The sequence below is a fragment of the Eretmochelys imbricata genome, chromosome 14 (genome assembly GCF_965152235.1).
Source record: "Eretmochelys imbricata isolate rEreImb1 chromosome 14, rEreImb1.hap1, whole genome shotgun sequence".
Lineage (NCBI taxonomy): Eukaryota > Metazoa > Chordata > Testudines > Cheloniidae > Eretmochelys > Eretmochelys imbricata.
This window is the reverse complement of record NC_135585.1, coordinates 23,372,579-23,392,275: the sequence shown is the minus strand read 5'-3', so window position 1 is coordinate 23,392,275 and position 19,697 is coordinate 23,372,579. Positions and strand designations below refer to the sequence as shown.

The window sequence follows — 19,697 nt, the reverse complement described above, 5'->3', positions numbered from 1 at the left end:
TGCACTTATCCTTATTGAACCTCATCAGATTTCTTTTGGCCCAATCCTCCAATTTGTCTAGGTCCTTCTGTATCCTATCCCTACCCTCCAGCGTATCTACCACTCCTCCCAGTTTAGTATTGTCCGCGAATTTGCTGAGAGTGCAATCCACACCATCCTCCAGATCATTTATGAAGATATTGAACAAAACCGGCCCCAGGACCGACCCCTGGGGCACTCCACTTGACACCGGCTGCCAACTAGACATGGAGCCATTGATCACTACCCGTTGAGCCCGACAATCTAGCCAGCTTTCTACCCACCTTATAGTGCATTCATCCAGCCCATACTTCCTTAACTTGCTGACAAGAATACTGTGGGAGACCGTGTCAAAAGCTTTGCTAAAGTCAAGAAACAATACATCCACTGCTTTCCCTTCATCCACAGAACCAGTAATCTCATAACCCAGGATGTTCACACTACAGTACCATATAACTGTATAACTGTATAACCAGTAATCTCATAACCCAGGATGTTCACACTACCATAACCCAGGATGTTCACACTACAGTATTCATATAAATTCTGTGTTTGAATCCTGCTAAGATAAGGCCTGGTCTGCACTAGGAAATTAGGTTGGTATAACTGCATCACTCAGGGGTGTGAAAAATCCAAGCGACGCAGTTAAACCAACCCCAACCCCCGGTGCAGACAGCACTAGGTCAACAGGAGAATTCCCCCATCAACCTAGCTTCTGCCTCTCGGGGAGGTGGAGTAGCTATGCCAACGGGAGAAGCCCTCTGGTTGGCATAAGTAGCATCTTCACTGAAGTGCTACAGTGGCATCACTGCAGCGTTTTAAGTGTAGACAAGCCCTACATAAGCTCATAACCTTATTTCTCTCCCCCGGCCCTCCTTTCCTATGTTTCCCCAAGCCTCATTGTTTGCGTTCCACTTCTTGTCACGTAGTAACTTTTATTTAGGTTGCAAGCTGTGGTGCCAGCTGGCAAAAGGGTTCACTGTTCTTTACGAGCAACTCTTGGCTCAGACCCGACAAACTCACTACACCCAATACACCATTTGCATGGTATTTATCCATGATGGGTAGCATGTGAGGGCTCTGCTAAATGCTATATTTTCATTGCAAAACAGTATGAAAAGCTGAAATTTCAAAAGTTTCCTTGGTACAGAAATTCTGAAGTATTTCGATTCAGAAATGTCGAAATGTGTCGTTCTGACATTTTCACATAAACATAACATTTTGGCATTGCAGGAATCAAGGTTTTTCATTTGGGTTTGTTGAAACGACCCAAAATGTTTCATTTTCGGTCATGTCAACATTAAACTCCATCTTCGTATGGTGATGCATCATGGGAGTCACATAAGTCTGGAGACTTATGGGAGTTGTCAGGACCCTGACGCCTCCAGTTTCCCCTGTGGGCCAGCCCCCAGTCAGACTACAAATCCCATAATGCACCCAGAGTCATGTGATACAATGATTCACCACACAACACTGTCAGAATGAAATCAGCACATAGCCTTATGGGAGTTGTAGCCCTATAGGGAGCCTGGCCCATAGGAGAGAATGGGGGCCAGAACTACAACTCCCATAAGGCAATGCACCATGAGCAGTAAAATGACATTTAAAGTTTTGTTAAACTTGATTAGAAACGAAATATTTTGGGTCAGGTCAAAAAGTGAAATATTCTGATTTGGGTCAAACCAACGCATGAAAATGAAAAATTTCATTTGGATTTCATAATTTTTCAGCAAAATCAAAATTTTTCTGTGGAATATTTTGACTTTGCAGAAGTTGCGTTCGCCACCAGAAAATCATTCTATCAGAAAAGTCCCACCAGCTCAAGTTACACACGCATTGTAGTACGGTCCTGCTCAATGTCCCATATTCTATGTCTGAGCCAGGAATAGAGCTCAGCTTTTCTGGGTCCCAGTCCAGTGCCTTAAACAGCCTTTGACTTCTTGCAATCCTCTGACTCATTCACTGACCATCCTGTGCCATGAATGAATAAGGACTCCTGTAGAATAAATAACACACAGTCATGTAATAAAAGACTGCAGGCAGGATTAAAAAGAACCTTAAGTGACTCGAGAGCCAAAGTTCCACTGACTTGCCATGAGAGTTTTGCTTTTCAGTAATTTATGCACTTTTGAAAATCCAACCTTATATCATAATGCACGAGAACAAATAAGTCAAATGAACAGGTTGCACAGGCAACCTTAATTCTGGCATTCCGTAATTTTGGAGTGTTTGAGGTTACAATCTTAACATGCTTTAATGTAGTGTTTTGTTTGTAATTTCCTATGTTTTTAAAAAAAAGAAAACTGAAAAAAACCCAAAACCCAGAGGGTGGCATTTTCAAAAGCACCAGAGGATTTAGGTATCTGTCCTCCACTGAAAGCCAATGGGAGCTGGACACTTAATTTCCTTAGGTGCTTTTGAATATCCCATCCTGAAATTCCATTTTGTGGAATCGTGCCAATCCCCCTGCATAGGCCATCAGCGTGGCTAAAACCCCAAGCCTTTAGATCCACAGCAAAGCCCCTCTATCAGTTGAGATAAAGGATTTATTTGTGCAGCAATAGGTTGTTTCCTCCATGTGGACCAGTCACTAGAGGGAGACATGACGCACGCTTTGCCAGTGGCTTACACAACTAATTGCTAGACAGCAGAGCAGTGTTGGGACTCAGGAGCCCTGGGTCTTTACTGTCCTGTTCTTGCCTCCGGAGGGCAGTGTCCAGTGGTTACCCACAGCAAGCCAGTCACATGGATTTGGCACATTGGTTCTGATAGGCAGTGTGGCTGGGTGGATGAGATTTGCCTTCTGAGGGCGCCCAGATGAATGAATTAAAGCTGAGAAGTTAATGCACATAAATTCAAGTGCACGAACTCCCTCCGCCGCCCATGTGACAGTAAAGTAGCCTTAGTTTGCTGTAGCTTAAGTATCAGAAGATGAAGCCACAGCAAAGTAAGGCCATTTTATTTCTGAGGGAGAGCTTCCACATGGGGGGTTTAATGTGCTTTAATTTTTGCAGATTAACTGCACATCTTTAGGTAATCTACATAGTAAAATTCCAGGATTGTCACACTGAAGCCTACTGTTTATGAAGAGTCAGTGTGAAGTGTTGGAAACAGCTACAAGCATGGCTGAGAGCTCTAAATATCACCAGGTTGAACCATCGCTGGGTTTCACTGTCTGTTACCAGCCAATTTTTAAGTTCCCAGCCATTTTGCCTTTACGAATTACGGTGAAGTGGCCAGCTACAGTAAGTCATGTATCTATGACATGCCAAGACTCCTGGACCATTGTGATATCATAGGTGAGTCAACCAATCACAACCCTTATCTTACACCTAATTTGCACACAGCAATTTCATTGGTTGTAAGACGGAGACTGCACAGATGGTGGATTACTTGGCCCAACTGCCACCTGCATACATCAACAATCTCCCACCACAACCCACCCGAGACACAAATCCACACAACTACCACACAGCAACACAACCAGTAGACAATAACCACAAACACAAGTAGCCCCTCACCACAGCACACATTCCTCATTCGCCACCTGCACAAATCAAGACAACTCTCCCAGCAACACACAACCCATGCACAAATCAACACAACCACCGACACAACACAACCAGCAGACACAGTAACCCCAGACATTACTTGGTAGCCATTCTAGTCCTCTAAGTCAGAGTGAAGCAATGGAAACAGCTGCAAGCCGGTTGAGAGCTCTTTTTGTTCATAATAGCACCACATTGAGGCCTCACGGGGATTCATGTTCTCTTACCGACCAATTTTTTAAGTTCTTCACCATTTTTGGCTGCATGACTTTATGAATTACACCCGTGTGCCAGCACAGACTTTCATTTGAACTTTCCCGAGCATCCCTGCATAGAAATGCCCATAAGATCTAAGGTCAATGCCCAGCTCTGTCAGAAGTGACCTTGTCGAACCTCTCAGTTACCTTATTTGTAGATGGGATGAATGATACCTTCAGGGCTGGGATGGGCACACATTTATCAATACCAGCCAGCTGAGGAGCTGCGATTTGAAATCACGGTTCCCTACTGAATCCCAGTACAGTGGTGGCTGCTGCTGGTACATGCTCCCATCCGGGGCTCTCGTGCTATGCCTACCATGTGTGAGTCTCCATGGGGGCTCAGATTCCTGTCTTTGATCTTTCACAAAACTTATAGGAAACCCTAAAGGGTATCCGCACAAACCATGGCAGATGTGGCTACTTGATGCATCAATGGAAAATTAAAAACTCTCTGTGTGGTCACCCAGAACAGACCATGGAACATATAACGACCCAATACCCAATTCACAAATAGGAAGGATCATTTCACTCCACTACTCCTGACGCAATTGTCTGGCTTACCCACCTAAATGTAAAATTATAGTTCTTGCTCTAGATCTCTATCAGCCAGAAGAAGAAGAAGAAGAAGAAGAAGAAGTGGGGCAGGCTGTGGGGCTGGAGCATGCTCAGTGCAGTCTTTTTAATTTTTAGAATCATGTATTTACAGTGGGAGGGAATTATAGACATTTATCGTCCCCCATAAATGAATCCTTCCAGCCCTTTAAACATTTTCCTTGCTCTTTTCTCGGTTCTCTTTCACAGTTTATATATGTCTAGTGATGAGGACCCAGATCCTCAAATGAATGGGCAAGGCACTGAAATATCTTTGAGGATCTGTCTGTTGCTGAAGACGATTTCCCAGGGGCAGTCTCAGCAGAGCTAAACAGATTGGCGCTATTTCCTCCTTCCTCCATGATTCTGTGTCTAGCATACGTGGCCCAATTTCATACTGGCTTTTTTATGATCTTTATGTAAGGGGACTGTTGCCCCCTTACTAACATTCAGTGGGGGTGTTTTAGTTGGCTAGCTCCCAGTACTAAAAGGGGAAGGGTCTGTGGGAAATCAGGACTCTGAGACTGACAGTCCCCAGGAACAATGGGGAGAGGCCAATGCTCCAGGTCAGCCTGAATGACAGGCCGGGCAGGCTAATTAGAGAGTCAGGAGGCCAGGGAGGTCCCGTCCTCCGTGTGAGCTGGATTTGCCTGGGACAGACGGAGTGGGGCCGAGCTAAGGAGAAAGCAGGGGCCCGAGTTGAGCTGTGCCAGATCCAGAGAGAGCAGACCCTGTCCTGGGAGCAGAGCTGCAGCCCCGAAGCCAGAGGCACAGCCCAGAGAGAGCAGACTTGCCCTGGGAGCAGAGCTGCAGCAACCAGAGCCAGAGGGGCCAGAAAAGCAGCCCAGGAAGCAGGTCCGTGCTGGGAGCAGAGTCACAGAAGCTGCAGAGCAGACCTGTCCTGAGAGCAGAGCTGCAGCAACCAGAGCCAGAGGGGCCAAAGAAGCAGCCCAGGGAGCTGGAGGCAGGGCAGCAGCCATGCTGAGACAGAGTGGTGGAGCTGGGGCTGGAGCAGTCCGGAGCTGGGTGTGGTGAGCAGCTGGGAAAAGCGAGGGGGACCCTGGGCAGCGGGCCCAGCACAGGGAGACGCCTCAGCCGAAAGGCTCTGCAGGCCAGGCTTGGATCGTAACTGCGACAGGGTGGGGGCGACACTGGGAAGAAGGGTCCTGCCACTTAGAGTCTGAGAGTGTGTGGCCACCACGAGAGCGACTGTCCAACCCACAGCATCTCTGCAGCACAGCCAGGGCCTGAGAAGGAGGCCTGGGACTTACCAGGAACAGACTGTGAACTGCCCTGACGTTCCAGAGACACTGTTTGTGATGTTCCCGGCCACAGAGCGGGGTGATGTGTTTCCTTTAACCTTTCCCATTTTTCCTTATTCTTTTTAAAATTGATTGTTGATTAAATAACTTGCATTTGCTTTAACTTGTATGTAATGGTCAGTGGGTCAGAAGTGCCCAGTGCAGACAGAGTACCCCAGAGTGGGGACACCCTAGCCCCTGTCCTAGGTGACCACAGCAGGGTTGGGGGTCGAGCCCCCCAGGAATCCTGGGCCCAGCCTTGTTGAGGTTACGAGGACTCTGCCAGACGGGAGAGTGGAAAAGGAGTCCTCAAGGGCAGGGAGGCCACTGGGTAAAGGAAGTGGGAGCGAGGACTCAGATCCTTTCGCTAGCCCACTTCACCGGGGTAGTGCAGAAGCCTGGAAAGTTCCCCACAAGAGCGGGACTATTCCCCCGCTTACATTTAAGCAGGGTCCCTGTAGCCCACACACTGTTCCCAGTCACTGTGCCACACCGGTAGAGGTGACCTTGGGCTCTTAATCTTATTATAGCAAAATTAAGTCGAAGAGAGGGTGACTATTGATGGAAATTCTCCTGTGTTCTGCATCGCTGTATTTAGTCCTTTAGAATCAGGAAGGTAAGTGCTCAGTGAGATTATTTCTGTCCGTAATGTGGCATTAAGGAGATTCAATTACTTTCTCACAAAAGTTGTTTTGTACCATTGGCTGACCCCTTATAGGAACATGAAGGCCAAAGAACTAATGATACTCTGGGAGCACAATGAAGGGAAAATCGCTTTTATCTTTTATTTACAATAAATAACAAAAGAATGGCTCAGTGTATAATGTGTAATTGTAGGCACAGTTTCTGAGACTGTGCAGGAAGATCAGACCCCCAAGGTGCTTTTCAACACGAAAAATGTTCTTCTGTCATTCTAGGGACCAGCAGCTGTCAATTTCTTTTCTGATCAGTGATGCATTAACCCTTTCAGTTCTGCAGGATGTAAATGGGCATGGCCAGGAAACGTTCTCCCATCCCACCCCCAGCAAATGTGACTGGAATTTAATGTGTCACCTAAAGAAGTCCATGAGCCAGGCCCCAGTCATCCGTATAAAAGGAGCACATCCAATGCATGCAGTTGAATGTACCCCTGTGTCCACACCCTACACACTATTGTAATAATCTTTGTACAAAGTAGGCCTGGTGAGGTATCATTTGAAAACTCATAATTTGCTGGTCATTATTGTCCTGATAAAATGCATGCGGCAACATTGTATGTGAAGTTTTAAGATCCCCCCGTACGGTGTTGTAAACACATGTTCCTAACTGCGTCTAGCAAACAGGTCTGTCTCAAACAAAGGAAGGTGTGCTCTGCTTAAACTGCACTTAAGCAGTAAGCTTAGGGCTTGTCTACACCGGCGAGTTTTTTTGCAGTAAAGCAGCTTTTTGTGCTCAAAACTGCAGATGTGTACACACTGCCAAGCCACTTTGTGTGCAGAAACTCCTCAGTTGCAGCGCTGCAAAACACCCACCTCGGGGAGAGTCGTCAGGCTATTCGCACAGAGACTCCAGCGCTCTATTGCCAGTGTAGACACCTGATTGCGTTCTGTGCTGTAATTGGCCTCCAGGGCTGTCCCATAATGCCCCGAGTGACCTCTCTGCTCATTGTTTTGAACTCGGCTACCCTGGAGACATGTGCCTCTCCCTTTTCAAAGCACCATTTTGACAGCCATTGTGTACAAACCATTAATGTGGAATGCTCATGCTGTTGAACACAGAGGCAGGTGTGTGTGTGAGAGAGAGAGAGAGAGAGCAAGGGAGAGAGAGATTGCCAGCAGAGAGCCCAGGGAGGGAGGTGGGGGATGATGTCGGGGTTTCCCCCTCCCCCTGCCTCAGGACTGGTTGCTTCCTGCCACCGTCTGAATTTACAAGACAGCATGCTGACACACGCTTTGTCCCCCAAAACACACTGTCTCTCCCCCTCTCCGTACACACACACACTCCCCGTCACACACTCCCCCCCCACACACTTCAGCTGAAAAGCAGCTGGTAATATAGTAGGATGCCCATGGAACAATGGAATTGGGAAAGCTGCTCAGCGCCCTTATTCATGCCAAACCCGGGTGGGATTCAGACCCTAGCACTCTGCCTATCTCGCCTGGAAGGCCTGCTCCGATCAGCGTGCTCTGAGCACACAGGACAGCTGCGGGTGTGCAGGTCAGGAATTTGGAGGGCAGGCTGGGTGTGGGTCTCCTACAATAGCCAGTGGCCAGGGCACTCACCTGGGAGGTGAGAGAACTAGATTCAAGTCCCTGCTCCACTGAATAGTTATTTATGCAAAGTGGAACAGCTCCAATAGGAGAGATTGAGAGAGCCCAGCCCGGAATACCCAGCACTCTCGTGGTTTGAGTGCTCCCCTAGAAGAGGGGAGAGCTGGGTTCAGGGTTCAAGTCCTTGCTCCAAACTAGGGTTTTGTTTCTACGTCTTGCACCTCCCAGCTGAGTCCCCAAACCAGTAGGCTATTGGCTCTGGCCTGCCTTAGTCTAACTCCAGGAGAGGGTTCCTGGCTGTGAATCCCGAGTGGAGGGAGGCACCTCCCTTCAGCCCAGATGTAGGCACCCAGCTACCTCTGAGGGGCAGGGTTTAGGCCACTCTTCTCTCCTTGGCACTTCACTCCTGGCTAATTTAGCCTCCACCCTCCCCCCCCACACTCACCCCTCCACTTGCCAGCTTCTGTGAATCCCATTCCTAGTGACTGACTCCCCAGGCCTGGGGACCTAACTTGGGGCTATGAATTCCACTGGGCAGCAGGAATCACGCCCTGGAGCCCCACTTTCCGTTGGTCCCAGCTGCTTTAGAGTGTAACCAATGAAAGACGCTGAGATGCCACACCCTGTTTACCAGGTAATCTCTGATTTTAGGAGCAATCGTCTGTGCTGAAATTAACAACAGAAATAGAGACACTAGGAGAAAGGCCCATTCTCTGGCTGCCTTTTCCTTCCTTCCTCTCTCACAGGCCAATTAGCATAGCAATAACCAGCTCCCACTCACCCTGGCTGTTGTGAAGCGAGGGCTGTCAGCTCTGCCTTGGGTCAGAGACATACGTGCAAAGGAAACCTCCTGGGCTGAGTGGAAGAAATGTTTCATTGCCTCTTCGCTTAGGGTGGAGATGAGGGATGCTGCAATGGCAGCCTCATGCAACCAACTCCATGGGTGCTCTGGGGCTCAAGCACCCATGGTTCCAGCCCCAGGACTGGCGGCCAATCAGCTGCTCAGGGAGCGGAGAGGAGAGAGTGGCAGGTGGGCAGGGGCTGCCTCGAGGGAGGAGCAGGGGTGAGAAGATGCGGAGCACCCACCGGGAAAAATGCAAATCAGGATCTGTGACCCCTTCCCTCGCTGCCAATACAAGCATGGTCACATCCTTCATTTGGCACATCCTGCTGGTGGCAGATGCTTGTCAGGCTCCTTCAGCACTTTGTTTAATGATCTGTCCACAGGGTGTAGAACAAATCCCATGTCAAGTGGATTTCAGGTAGCCAAAGAAACTGCAGCTCCTCTGATCCTGCCTGAAGCACTCAACTAGAGACTAGTGTGAGCTGCAAAGAGGCTATGGGGTGCACTGGGCAACATGATTCGTATGGCTGATAGATTGCACCATTAATGGGGCACTCGTGAGCTGAGTGGCAAGTGTTTGCAATGAGGATTCTGAGTTCACCTCTTAGTCCAGTCAAATTGCAGGGCTAAATGGGTGGTGTCTGCACCCCTAGAACTCTGCCTCACACTGGCACATAACCAAATAAAGTCACCATGAAATGCATTGACCTTCGTCCCATTCATAGCCATGTACCATTCATAGCTGTTACTTCAGTGATTCCTGATGAACATAAGGTTATTTTCTACTGGATCTAGGGCCCAATGCTGCAATCTTCCACCAGCAGGATGAGCCAGTCTGTTAGAATTTGGATAGTGAGTAATTCTCAGACTTATTTACATCCCTGAGATAGCAGAGAAACCACACAGGAGATGCCACTGTTTCTTGGGGAGTTAATTCAAGTTTTAAAACCCACCGAGGAAGGGAGTATATTTACTGGTTAAAGCAGAGGACTTGGATCTAGGACTCACTTGAGTTCTATTTCTGACTGTCATTGACATGCAGGTGACCGGGGTAAGTCACATCACCTCTCTGTGACTCAATTTCCCCATCTGTAAAATAGGGAGAATTATACCTATCCTACACAAGAGTGTAGGACGGCATAACTAGATTGATCATTTGTAATGATATAGTTTGTAGAGTGCTTTGAGATCCTTGGATGAAATGTGCTGCAGAAAAGCAAAGCAAACGAACATAAAGCTAAACTACAGTGAAATAACCAGCTTTGACACAAGCCATCAAAACCTGAGTAGTTCAGACTGAGGGGCTGGTATCCTTCCGTGACTCCAAATTGTGCTTACTCAGTTCCTGTGCTTGGGGCAGAGATGGAGTTAAGATGGGTGGGTTAAGCACTTTTGTGCTCCCCATACCTTGGGGCCATGCAGGGCCATGCTCAGCCTTTGGTATAAGTTAGAAACCCTAAAGGCTGCTCTAACATATAGTCTATTTTCCATGGTCCTCTATGAATGGGGAATAAATGCAGGGCAGCACAAACTAACTACAACCCCTCCCTAACCCTGCTCACTGCCTCCCACTTCCCACCTCCAATACCCATTCCGTGTGAGCGGTGGGGAGCAGGGCTGACACAGAGCCCATATGCCAGCTCTAGAGTAGCTGGGGAAGCCTTTATCTTAGGGAACTGTTTCTGACCTCTGTAAGGCCCCTGTACACTGCTCAGCTCAAGATGGAGCATTGCATGCTGGGACCTGCAGTTTGTATAGGCCACACCTCTCTATTAAAGATGTGGGCAGCTCCAGAACTACGTGCATTGCAGTTCAGCTGTCTCAGTCATGGAGTGACTCAGGATTTTGTTCTAACACAGACTGTTGAGTCCAGCAGTGAAATCAGTCCCAGGGAAAATCCCCTTCCTTGGCTTCTCGCTGCAAAGGCTGCAGCAGTCACTGTGCTGAATCAGGGAGGAAAAGGCGATGGCACAGGTGGGGATCAGGCACTGATGCTAATCAAGACTTTCTTGTGCAGTGTTTCCCCTTTGTCTTGATTTGATCAGAGAGGATTCCCCAAGGAGGCCCTGGGAAGGGGAAGCATAGGAGAGTTTTAGGAAGAGGCTTTACAGTGATGCTACAGTTCAGTGCAGAAACAGGTATGTCCAAGACATGCGGCTATATGACAGCAACATGTAGACAGACACGGATATCTGGGAGGGCCTCTGTCTTGGCCGACCACTAATGTGCTGCGCTAGATTCAGGTTCCCATCCCAAGCCCCAGTTCATGCTCCCCAAACGACAGCAGCCAGGGTCACTGTGGACATGCCAACAGGGTGGGGGCATTTTGTCCCTCATCACCGGCCAGTTCAGAATATCTTTCTGCATCCCTTGGGGCCTCTTGGAAAGCTCCCTCCACTAGGGAAGGACTTGAAGAAAGGGGAAATTATACTCTGAAGCACTGAGGAGACGAGTGGAGGGGGGAGAAGGGGAAAATACCAAATATACTTACCTACCCTTTTACATGTCCTCATGACCCTTTGCTGCTGTAAAGGTCCATGCACCCCAGTAAGGGGTTAAGGCCTGTCTACATGAGAAAGTTATACCGACATAACATGAATTGGCCTTTAAACTGATGGTGTTAAACCAAAAGCTGCATGCACACTCTTATTTTGGTGTAAGAATGGCTTATATTGGTTTAATTAAACTTGTTCCAAATCAACTTAAGCATGGGGCACGGGTCACTTGCTGGAGGATTCTCTGCTCCTTGAGGTCTTTAAACTACAATTTGAGGACTTCAATAGCACAGATATAGGTGTGAGGTTTTTTTTGTAGGAGTGGTGGGTGAAATTCTGTGGCCTGCGTTGTGCAGGAGGTCAGACTAGATGATCATAATGGTCCCTTCTGACCTAAATATCTATGAATCTATGAATAAATAGAATCCCCTCTTACAGCAAAATAGATAGAGTTTGTGGAAATTTTTTCCGTCTGAAAATGCAGTTTGTTAAAATCAAAACATTTTGCAAGAACATGTCAAATTTCACTGAAATTTTCAAAGGAAACACTTTTCACTTTCTTGTTTTGTTTCAGTGATGTCAACCATGTCATTCTGATAAAGTGAAAACGGTTTGTTTCAGCATTTATTACAGTAAAACATTTGGTTTAATATTAAATTTCATACTCCACGTAATCTATTAGATTTAATGTTTCAATACAACATAAAAGTCTAAATTCAGTGTTCTGATATTACTGAAACAAAACATTTCAATGATACCAAATGGAAATTTGGGGGTTTTTTTTCATTCCATGGGAAATTTCAAGATTTTGGCTTTTGTTCCAATTTGGAATTATATTTCTTAAATTTCAGAATTTCCCATGCAATGGAAATTCTGCCTTCTGACAAGCTCGAGAAATAAGCATGTCTCCTCAGCCTTTTGCACAGCTTTAACTATATTGGTTTAAATTCTCAACTCACTCTATAGCAATGCAACTTTCTTGTGTAGTTAAGATCCTGTCATGTGAGTCATGGTTCTGAAGTGAAGGGAAGGCTCATCCCTGCTGTTAGCCAAGTCATATCTCAGCTTCCCGCTGTTGTATCACTGATACTGGCAGTTTAAATTCCCCCTTTAGTGCTCAGACAGCAAGCGATTGCATGAGTCATAGTTACAAATAAAGTTGCGGGGAATCTCAGCAAATCTTCCAGTGACCTTGGGCTGGGTAATGGCTTCATTGTCATTTCAGGTTCTGAAACAAATACTTCTCGTTGCTCTAGTCACAGCCTGCTGGGTTCAGTTGGATCCTTGAGTATCAAGGCCTTGGGGCCCTCAGCAGAAGCAGCCTTAGCATTTTGAGAGGTGGCCAGAAAAATTGTGTTGTTTACCATCCTTCACCTCCACCAGTCAAAACCGATTCCTGGCCACCTTGATCACACTGCTCTGCACAGGCCTGGTGTCAGGATTCTGGGCCTGGTCACCCCAAATTTAGCTGATTCCATTTACATATGAACTGTGTGTGTGAATCCTTCATTCCCCCCACCAGCCTCCTGCTGCAGAAATAGAGCCCAGCTGCTTATTCCTTTCATTTCTAGTGACTGGTCTACATTGCTTTGTGTCAGTGACACACTGAAGAATCTTCACAAGAGGAAGGGCTACAAACTTATGTAAGCAGAGTCTGAATGAGCTCTCCCCTGACATCTAGTGGTGAGCTGTGGAAAAGGACTTCAGGAGCTGATCTCGTTTGCATGGACACACCCACCCTGCCTAGATGATCAGCATGATGGGATTGCTTGCCCAAATGATCAGTTGTGGCTGGTGTTGGATCCCCAGTCTCCTTGTTATTGAGGCAGGAGTAATAAAGTGTTGTTATCCTTGTTTTGTGAACCAAGGGCAGCAGAACTCTACCTGGCAGACCCCGATGGAGGGACTCACCCTCAACGTAAGTGCTGTCGTTAGGCAGGGGACATGGGTTCCAAAGCCCAATGAGTTGAGAGGGGGTGGGATAGTTGTACTTGGTGGTGTGGGCTTTGTTTAAGGGTTGTAAGCACCATTTGTCTCTTTCTATAGTAAAATAAAAAAGCTAATTTAGGCTGAGTTGAGAGTCTTGTTACGTGCTTTAGAGCTGAAATCACTGATATCTAGGTCTAAGTATTAGGCCTACTTTGGGACTGTGTCTCTATTGCAAGAAACTGCCCAGTATGCACCAGCAGTGAAGCTCCCCCACTAACAGCTGAAATCATTGAGAGCTGTTTTAAGTGGGGGGCCCTGAGACATCTTGGTGAGTGGCCAGCTGGTGGAGAGGCACGGCCAGCAAGGCGGTTGGTGGAAAGAAGTGGCCAGCAGAACGACTGGCGGAGAGGGCTAGAGCAAAGCCCCACAGAGAGGTATGGCAATCGGTCATTGGGACGACGAGCAAGTGCCCGAGCAGCAGAGCATGTATTGTGCCTCCTTACCCCCTGTTCTATCCAGGGTGGGAGGTGAACTCTGCAGATGAACCTCTGAACTCTGGGGCTGCATTGGCCAAGGACAGCAACTATGAGTGGGGTGCAGAGAAGGGACGGGCATGTTAAAGGAACTTTTGGGTTGCTGGACTTAAGACCCTAAGGGGAAAAGGACACTGCCCAACTTACTTGGGGGTGAGTCTTGTGTTCATGGTTTATGTTTATGAATCCTAGTTGTGTTGTTTCCCCAAATTAATGCTAAAAGAAAAGGAGGACTTGTGGCACCTTAGAGAAATTTGAAAATTTATTTGAGCATAAGCTTTCGTGAGCTACAGCTCACTTCATCGGATGCATTCAGTGGAAAATACAGTGGGGAGATTTATATACACAGAGAAAATGAAACAATGGGTGTTACCATACACACTGTAACAAGAGTGATCAGGTAAGGTGAGCTATTACCAGCAGGAGAGCGGGGGGAAAAAACCTTTTGTAGTGATAATCAAGGTGCGCCATTTCCAGCAGTTGACAAGAACATCTGAGGAACAGCAGGGGGCGGGGATAAACATGGGGAAATAGTTTTACTTTGTGTAATGACCCATCCACTCCCAGTCTTTATTCAAGCCTAAGTTAATTTTATCCAGTTTGCAAATTAATTCCAATTCAGCAGTCTCTCGTTGGAGCAAATTAATGCTGTTCTACTTCCCTCCTTTTATTAAAAGGTTTTGCTTCACACAGACTCTGTGCTTATGAGAGGGGAAGTATTGTGTCTTAGAGGCACCCAGGGGGTGTAATTGTCCCAGGTCACTAGGTGGGGGCTCGAGTCTGTTTTGTGTTGTATTATTGAAAAGGAACCCCTAGATACTGAACCCGGCCCTTGTTGCTGCTGGCTCCACCTGGCAGAAGGGTTACACTTAAAAATGAAAGATGAAACTCCCCTTTACACTCCTTGCTCCGAATGAATGGCTCTAGCCACCAATACTGTGATGTATGAGTGGTGGCAGAAACAAAAGCATCCAAAACACAAAACGGCTAGTCTCATGGGGATCCTAGAGTTTGTGTCCGGAAGCCAAAATTCACCCCTAAGTTGCCAATTTGGATGGCCTATTGTGGATGCACACCCTCAATTAAAGGGCTGATATGACTATGGCCTTCTCCTCTGGCTGCTTTCCCCCAACCCACCACCATCACCTCACCAGGGATGTGGTGTTTTCTCCACCAATTGATGTCTTTAAAACAAGATTGGGTTTCTCTTTCTAAAAGACGTGCTCTACCTCAACCTGAAGTGGTGGCCCTGATGCCTGGATTACTAGGTAAAATTCTACAGCCTGTGTTATGCAGGAGGAAACCTCAGTCACATCTGGGTTGAGCTCCAGACAACTTACTTTCACTCCTGCCCCAGTCTGCATCAGGCACTGGCTATGGCACTGAACCAGTCACACAAGACACTGGTGGGAGAATTTCTCCGTGACATTTTTCACCAACTCCACTGGCTGTTTTTCACAATGCAGGAATCTTGTTAATTTTGACAAAATGGCTGGTTTTGCTCACAAGTGCTGAATGTCAAGCCAGATTCGCTCCCAGGTGGGCTCCCTTTCAAATGGGGAAACCCCCCTGAGCTGAGACCCGTTCTGCAATTCCCTAAGGATGCTTTTCACTCTAATGGCTGATGTACCACCCAGGGGCCAGAAGAACTCACAGGAAAATCCAAAGGAGGAGACAGGAAGCTGGCAACCTACTCACATGTATCTCAGCTCTGATTCCCTTCTCACCAGGACCTCTCTTATCCTCTCGATTTTAAAGAGTTCCCCTTCTATGTCATCCACGGTTGTAGTCGAATCGGCCATGGAAACAATTTCTTCTGCAAATGAAACGTGAAAGGAATTGGGTTAGAAAGCAGGAGACAAGAGATAAAAGTGGCTTGTTGATCTAGGGGTTTGATTCTTGCTTTGGACACAAGCAGGTTTCTTGTTCAAATCCCAGAGAAGCCCGTGCAAAGGCCAGGAATGGTCCTGTACCTTTGTTTAGCTTTACAAAGAGAAAGTTAAGGTGCGACTTGATCACAGTCTGTAAGTACCTGCACGGGGAAGAAATATTTGAAAATGGGCTCTTCAATCTCGCAGACAAAGGTATAACCAGATCCAGTGGCGGGAAGTTGAAGTGAGTCAAATTCAGACTGGAAATGAGGTGCATTTTTTTTACAGTGAGGGTAATTAACCTTTGGAACAACTTACTGAGGGTCGTGGTAGAGTCTCCATCATCTGCAAGTTTTAAATCCAGATTGTCTGTGTTTCTAAAAGATCTGCTCTAGTTCAAACAGGAATTAATTCGGGGAAGTTCTCTGGCCTGTGCTGCACAGGAAGTCAGACTAGATGATCACAATGGTCCCTTCTGGCCATATTGTCTATGAACCTATAGATGTATGAAAACAACTCATGGAGAGACTGGGTCAGACACTGATCCCAGGACACCCAGGCTCAATCCTGCAAAGTGCAGGATTCCCCAAGCCAGCACAGCACACGTACGCACATGCTTACTTCAAGCTCATTGGGCCCAATTCTCATTGACACTAAGACCCCTTTGCAACATTCTGAAAGCATAAAGGGGCCTTGCAGTGATGTCAATAGAATATATTGCCATGGAAAGCCCCCTTTGCCCTAGCACGGTGTTGCAAAGGAGACCAACCCTGGCTTCGCACCAGCATTTAAATGGGGAGGTGACAACAGTCAACTTGACCCCAGAGCAGTGGAAGGCACACATGTGAACAGCCTGGCCGGTCCTGGCCTCATGCAAAGCAGAGTGGGATAGCTGTTGGAGGGCTGCCAAGCGAGCACGAACAAGCAGTGTGTGCACACAAACATGAGTCCACACTAACTCAGCACACAATGAATTTTCTACACTTTTAAAGTGGACTAAAGAAGGTGTATCATAGTGCACAATAACCCCCCTGTGTAGACAAGCCCATTGCTTTCAGTGGAGCTCTTCATGGCTTCAGGTTCATTGCTGGATTGGGGCAAGAGAGTTCTGCAGCTTGCAAGCCAGAGCCCTAAATCTGGTGCTACCTCAGTGGTGCCACTCCAGATCGTGATCAGATTCAGGATCAACGTATCCATGGAAAGCTGCTGTGGGGCTGGATTTCTCCTTTATTTCTATTTCCTGGACTTTGCCTGATGTGCCCCTCATTGGAATGGATCTGCTCAGGACCCACATTACCATCAAGGCTGACTCAGGTAGCTATTCTCTCCTCCTAACTAGTATGCAATATGCATGAAGGGCCCACTGTGACGGCATGCTTCTGAAGCAGGCAAGCCAGAGAGGCCGAGCATTAAGGAAGCTCTGTCATTTTCCCTTCTTTCATTAGATTCGCTAATTATTCTTTCAAAACCAATGAGTCACCAGACTTTATTCTGATGGCAAATACTAAAAACACCAGAGACCTCATCCTCCATAAAGCAGCAAGACAATTAATGAGATAAAAACTGCTGGAGGGGGAAAATGAATCTGCATCTCTGAGTCTTCTGATAATCCTAAAGTGCTTGTGTTTTGCCTGCTGGAGATGAGGCAGGCACGTAGACCATGTTTTTTGCCATGAAACACGGTAAGAGCAGGGACACACCCGGCCTTCAGTTATCCTGCTTAGGGTATGTCTACACTACGAAATTAGGTCGAATTTATAGAAGTCGTTTTTTTAGAAATCGTTTTTATATATTCAAGTGTGTGTGTCCCCACAGAAAATGCTCTAAGTGCATTAAGTGCATTAACTCGGCGGAGCGCTTCCACAGTACCGAGGCAAGCGTCGACTTCTGGAGCGTTGCACTGTGGGTAGCTATCCCACAGTTCCCGCAGTCTCCGCTGCCCATTGGAATTCTGGGTTGAGCTCCCAATGCCTGATGGGGCTAAAACATTGTCGCGGGTGGTTCTGGGTACATATCGTCAGGCCCCTGTTCCCTCCCTCCCTCCGTGAAAGCAGCAGCAGACAATCGTTTCGCACCTTTTTTCTTAAGGTACCTGTGCAGACGCCATACCACGGCAAGCATGGAGCCCGCTCAGATAACCATCACCGTATGTCTCCTGGGTGCTGGCAGACGTGGTACTGCATTGCTACACAGCAGCAGCAACCCATTGCCTTGTGGCAGCAGAAGGTACAGTAGGACTGGTAACCGTCATCGTCATGTCTGAGGTGTTCCTGGTCGCCTCTGTGAGGTCGATCAGGAGCGCCTGGGCAGACATGGGCGCAGGGACTAAATTTGGAGTGACTTGACCAGGTCATTCTCTTTAGTCCTGCAGTCAGTCCTATTGAACCATCTTATGGTGAGCAGGCAGGTGATACGGATTGCTAGCAGTCCTATTGTACCATCTTCTGCCAAGCAGCCACGAGATGGGGATGGCTTGCAGTCCTTCTGCACTGTCTGCTGCCAGCCAAAGATGTAAAAGATAGATGGAGTGGATCAAAACAAGAAATAGACCAGATTTGTTTTGTACTCATTTGCTTCCCCCTCGCCCCCCCCCCCCACTCCGTCTAGGGGACTCATTCCTCTAGGTCACACTGCAGTCACTCACAGAAAAGATGCAGCAAGGTAAATCTAGCCATGTATCAACCAGAGGCCAAACCAACCTGCTTGTTCCAAAAGAACAATTACTTAAGTGCACCATTTCTTACTGGAACCCTCTGTGAAGTCCTGCCTGAAATACTCCTTGATGTAAAGCCATCCCCTTTGTTGATTTTAATTCCCTGTAAGCCAACCCTGTAAGCCATGTTGTCAATCGCCCCTCCCTCCATCAGAGCAACAGCAGACAATCATTCCGCGCCTTTTTTCTGTGCAGACGCCATACGAAGGCAAGCATGGAGGCCGCTCAGCTCACTTTGGCAATTAGGAGCACATTAAACACCACACGCATTATCCAGCAGTATATGCAGCACCAGAACCTGGCAGAGCGATACCGGGTGAGGAGGCGATGTCAGTGCAGTCACATGAGTGATCAGGACATGGACACAGATTTCTCTGAAAGCATGGGCCCTGCCAATGCATGCATCATGGTGCTAATGGGGCAGGTTCATGCTGTGGAACGCCGATTCTGGGCTCGGGAAACAAGCACAGACTGGTGGGACCGCATAGTGTTGCAGGTCTGGGACAATTCCCAGTGGCTGCGAAACTTTCGCATGCGTAAGGGCACTTTCATGGAACTTTGTGACTTGCTTTCCCCTGCCCTGAAGTGCATGAATACCAAGATGAGAGCAGCCCTCACAGGTGAGAAGCGAGTGGCGATAGCCCTGTGTAAGTTTGGAACGCCAGACAGCTACCGGTCAGTTGGGAATCAATTTGGAGTGGGCACATCTACTGTGGGGGCTGCTGTGATGCAAGTAGCCAACGCAATCAAAGATCTGCTGATATCAAGGGTAGTGACCCTGGGAAATGTGCAGGTCATAGTGGATGGCTTTGCTGCAATGGGATTCCCTAACTGTGGTGGGGCCATAGACAGAACCCATATCCCTATCTTGGCACTGGAGCACCAAGCCGGCGTGTACATAAACCACAAGTTTCAATAGTGTTGCAAGCTCTGGTGGATCACAAGGGACGTTTCACCAACATCAAACGTGGGATGGCCGGGAAAGGTACATGACGCTCGCATCTTCAGGAACTCTGGTCTGTTTCAAAAGCTGCAGGAAGGGACTTTATTCCCAGACCAGAAAATAACTGTTGGGGATGTTGAAATGCCTATAGTTATCCTTGGGGACCCAGCCTACCCCTTAATGCCATGGCTCATGAAGCCGTACACAGGCAGCCTGGACAGTAGTCAGGAGCTGTTCAGCTACAGGCTGAGCAAGTGCAGAATGGTGGTAGAATGTGCATTTGGATGTTTAAAGGCATGCTGGCGCAGTTTACTGACTCGCTTAGACCTCAGCGAAACCAATATTCCCACTGTTATTACTGCTTGCTGTGTGCTCCACAATATCTGTGAGAGTAAGGGGGAG

At 47.6% G+C, this 19,697-nt stretch overlaps 1 protein-coding gene across 1 annotated transcript in view; it reads right to left on the bottom strand.

Moving 5' to 3' along the window:
• Nucleotides 1-19,697, bottom strand: part of LOC144274799 (bMERB domain-containing protein 1-like) — a 54,657-nt gene that overhangs the window by 21,692 nt on the left and 13,268 nt on the right. The window contains exon 2 of the mRNA XM_077833894.1: nt 15,467-15,584. Coding sequence (XP_077690020.1) covers nt 15,467-15,584 — 118 coding nt within the window. The remainder of the gene's footprint in view (nt 1-15,466; nt 15,585-19,697) is intronic.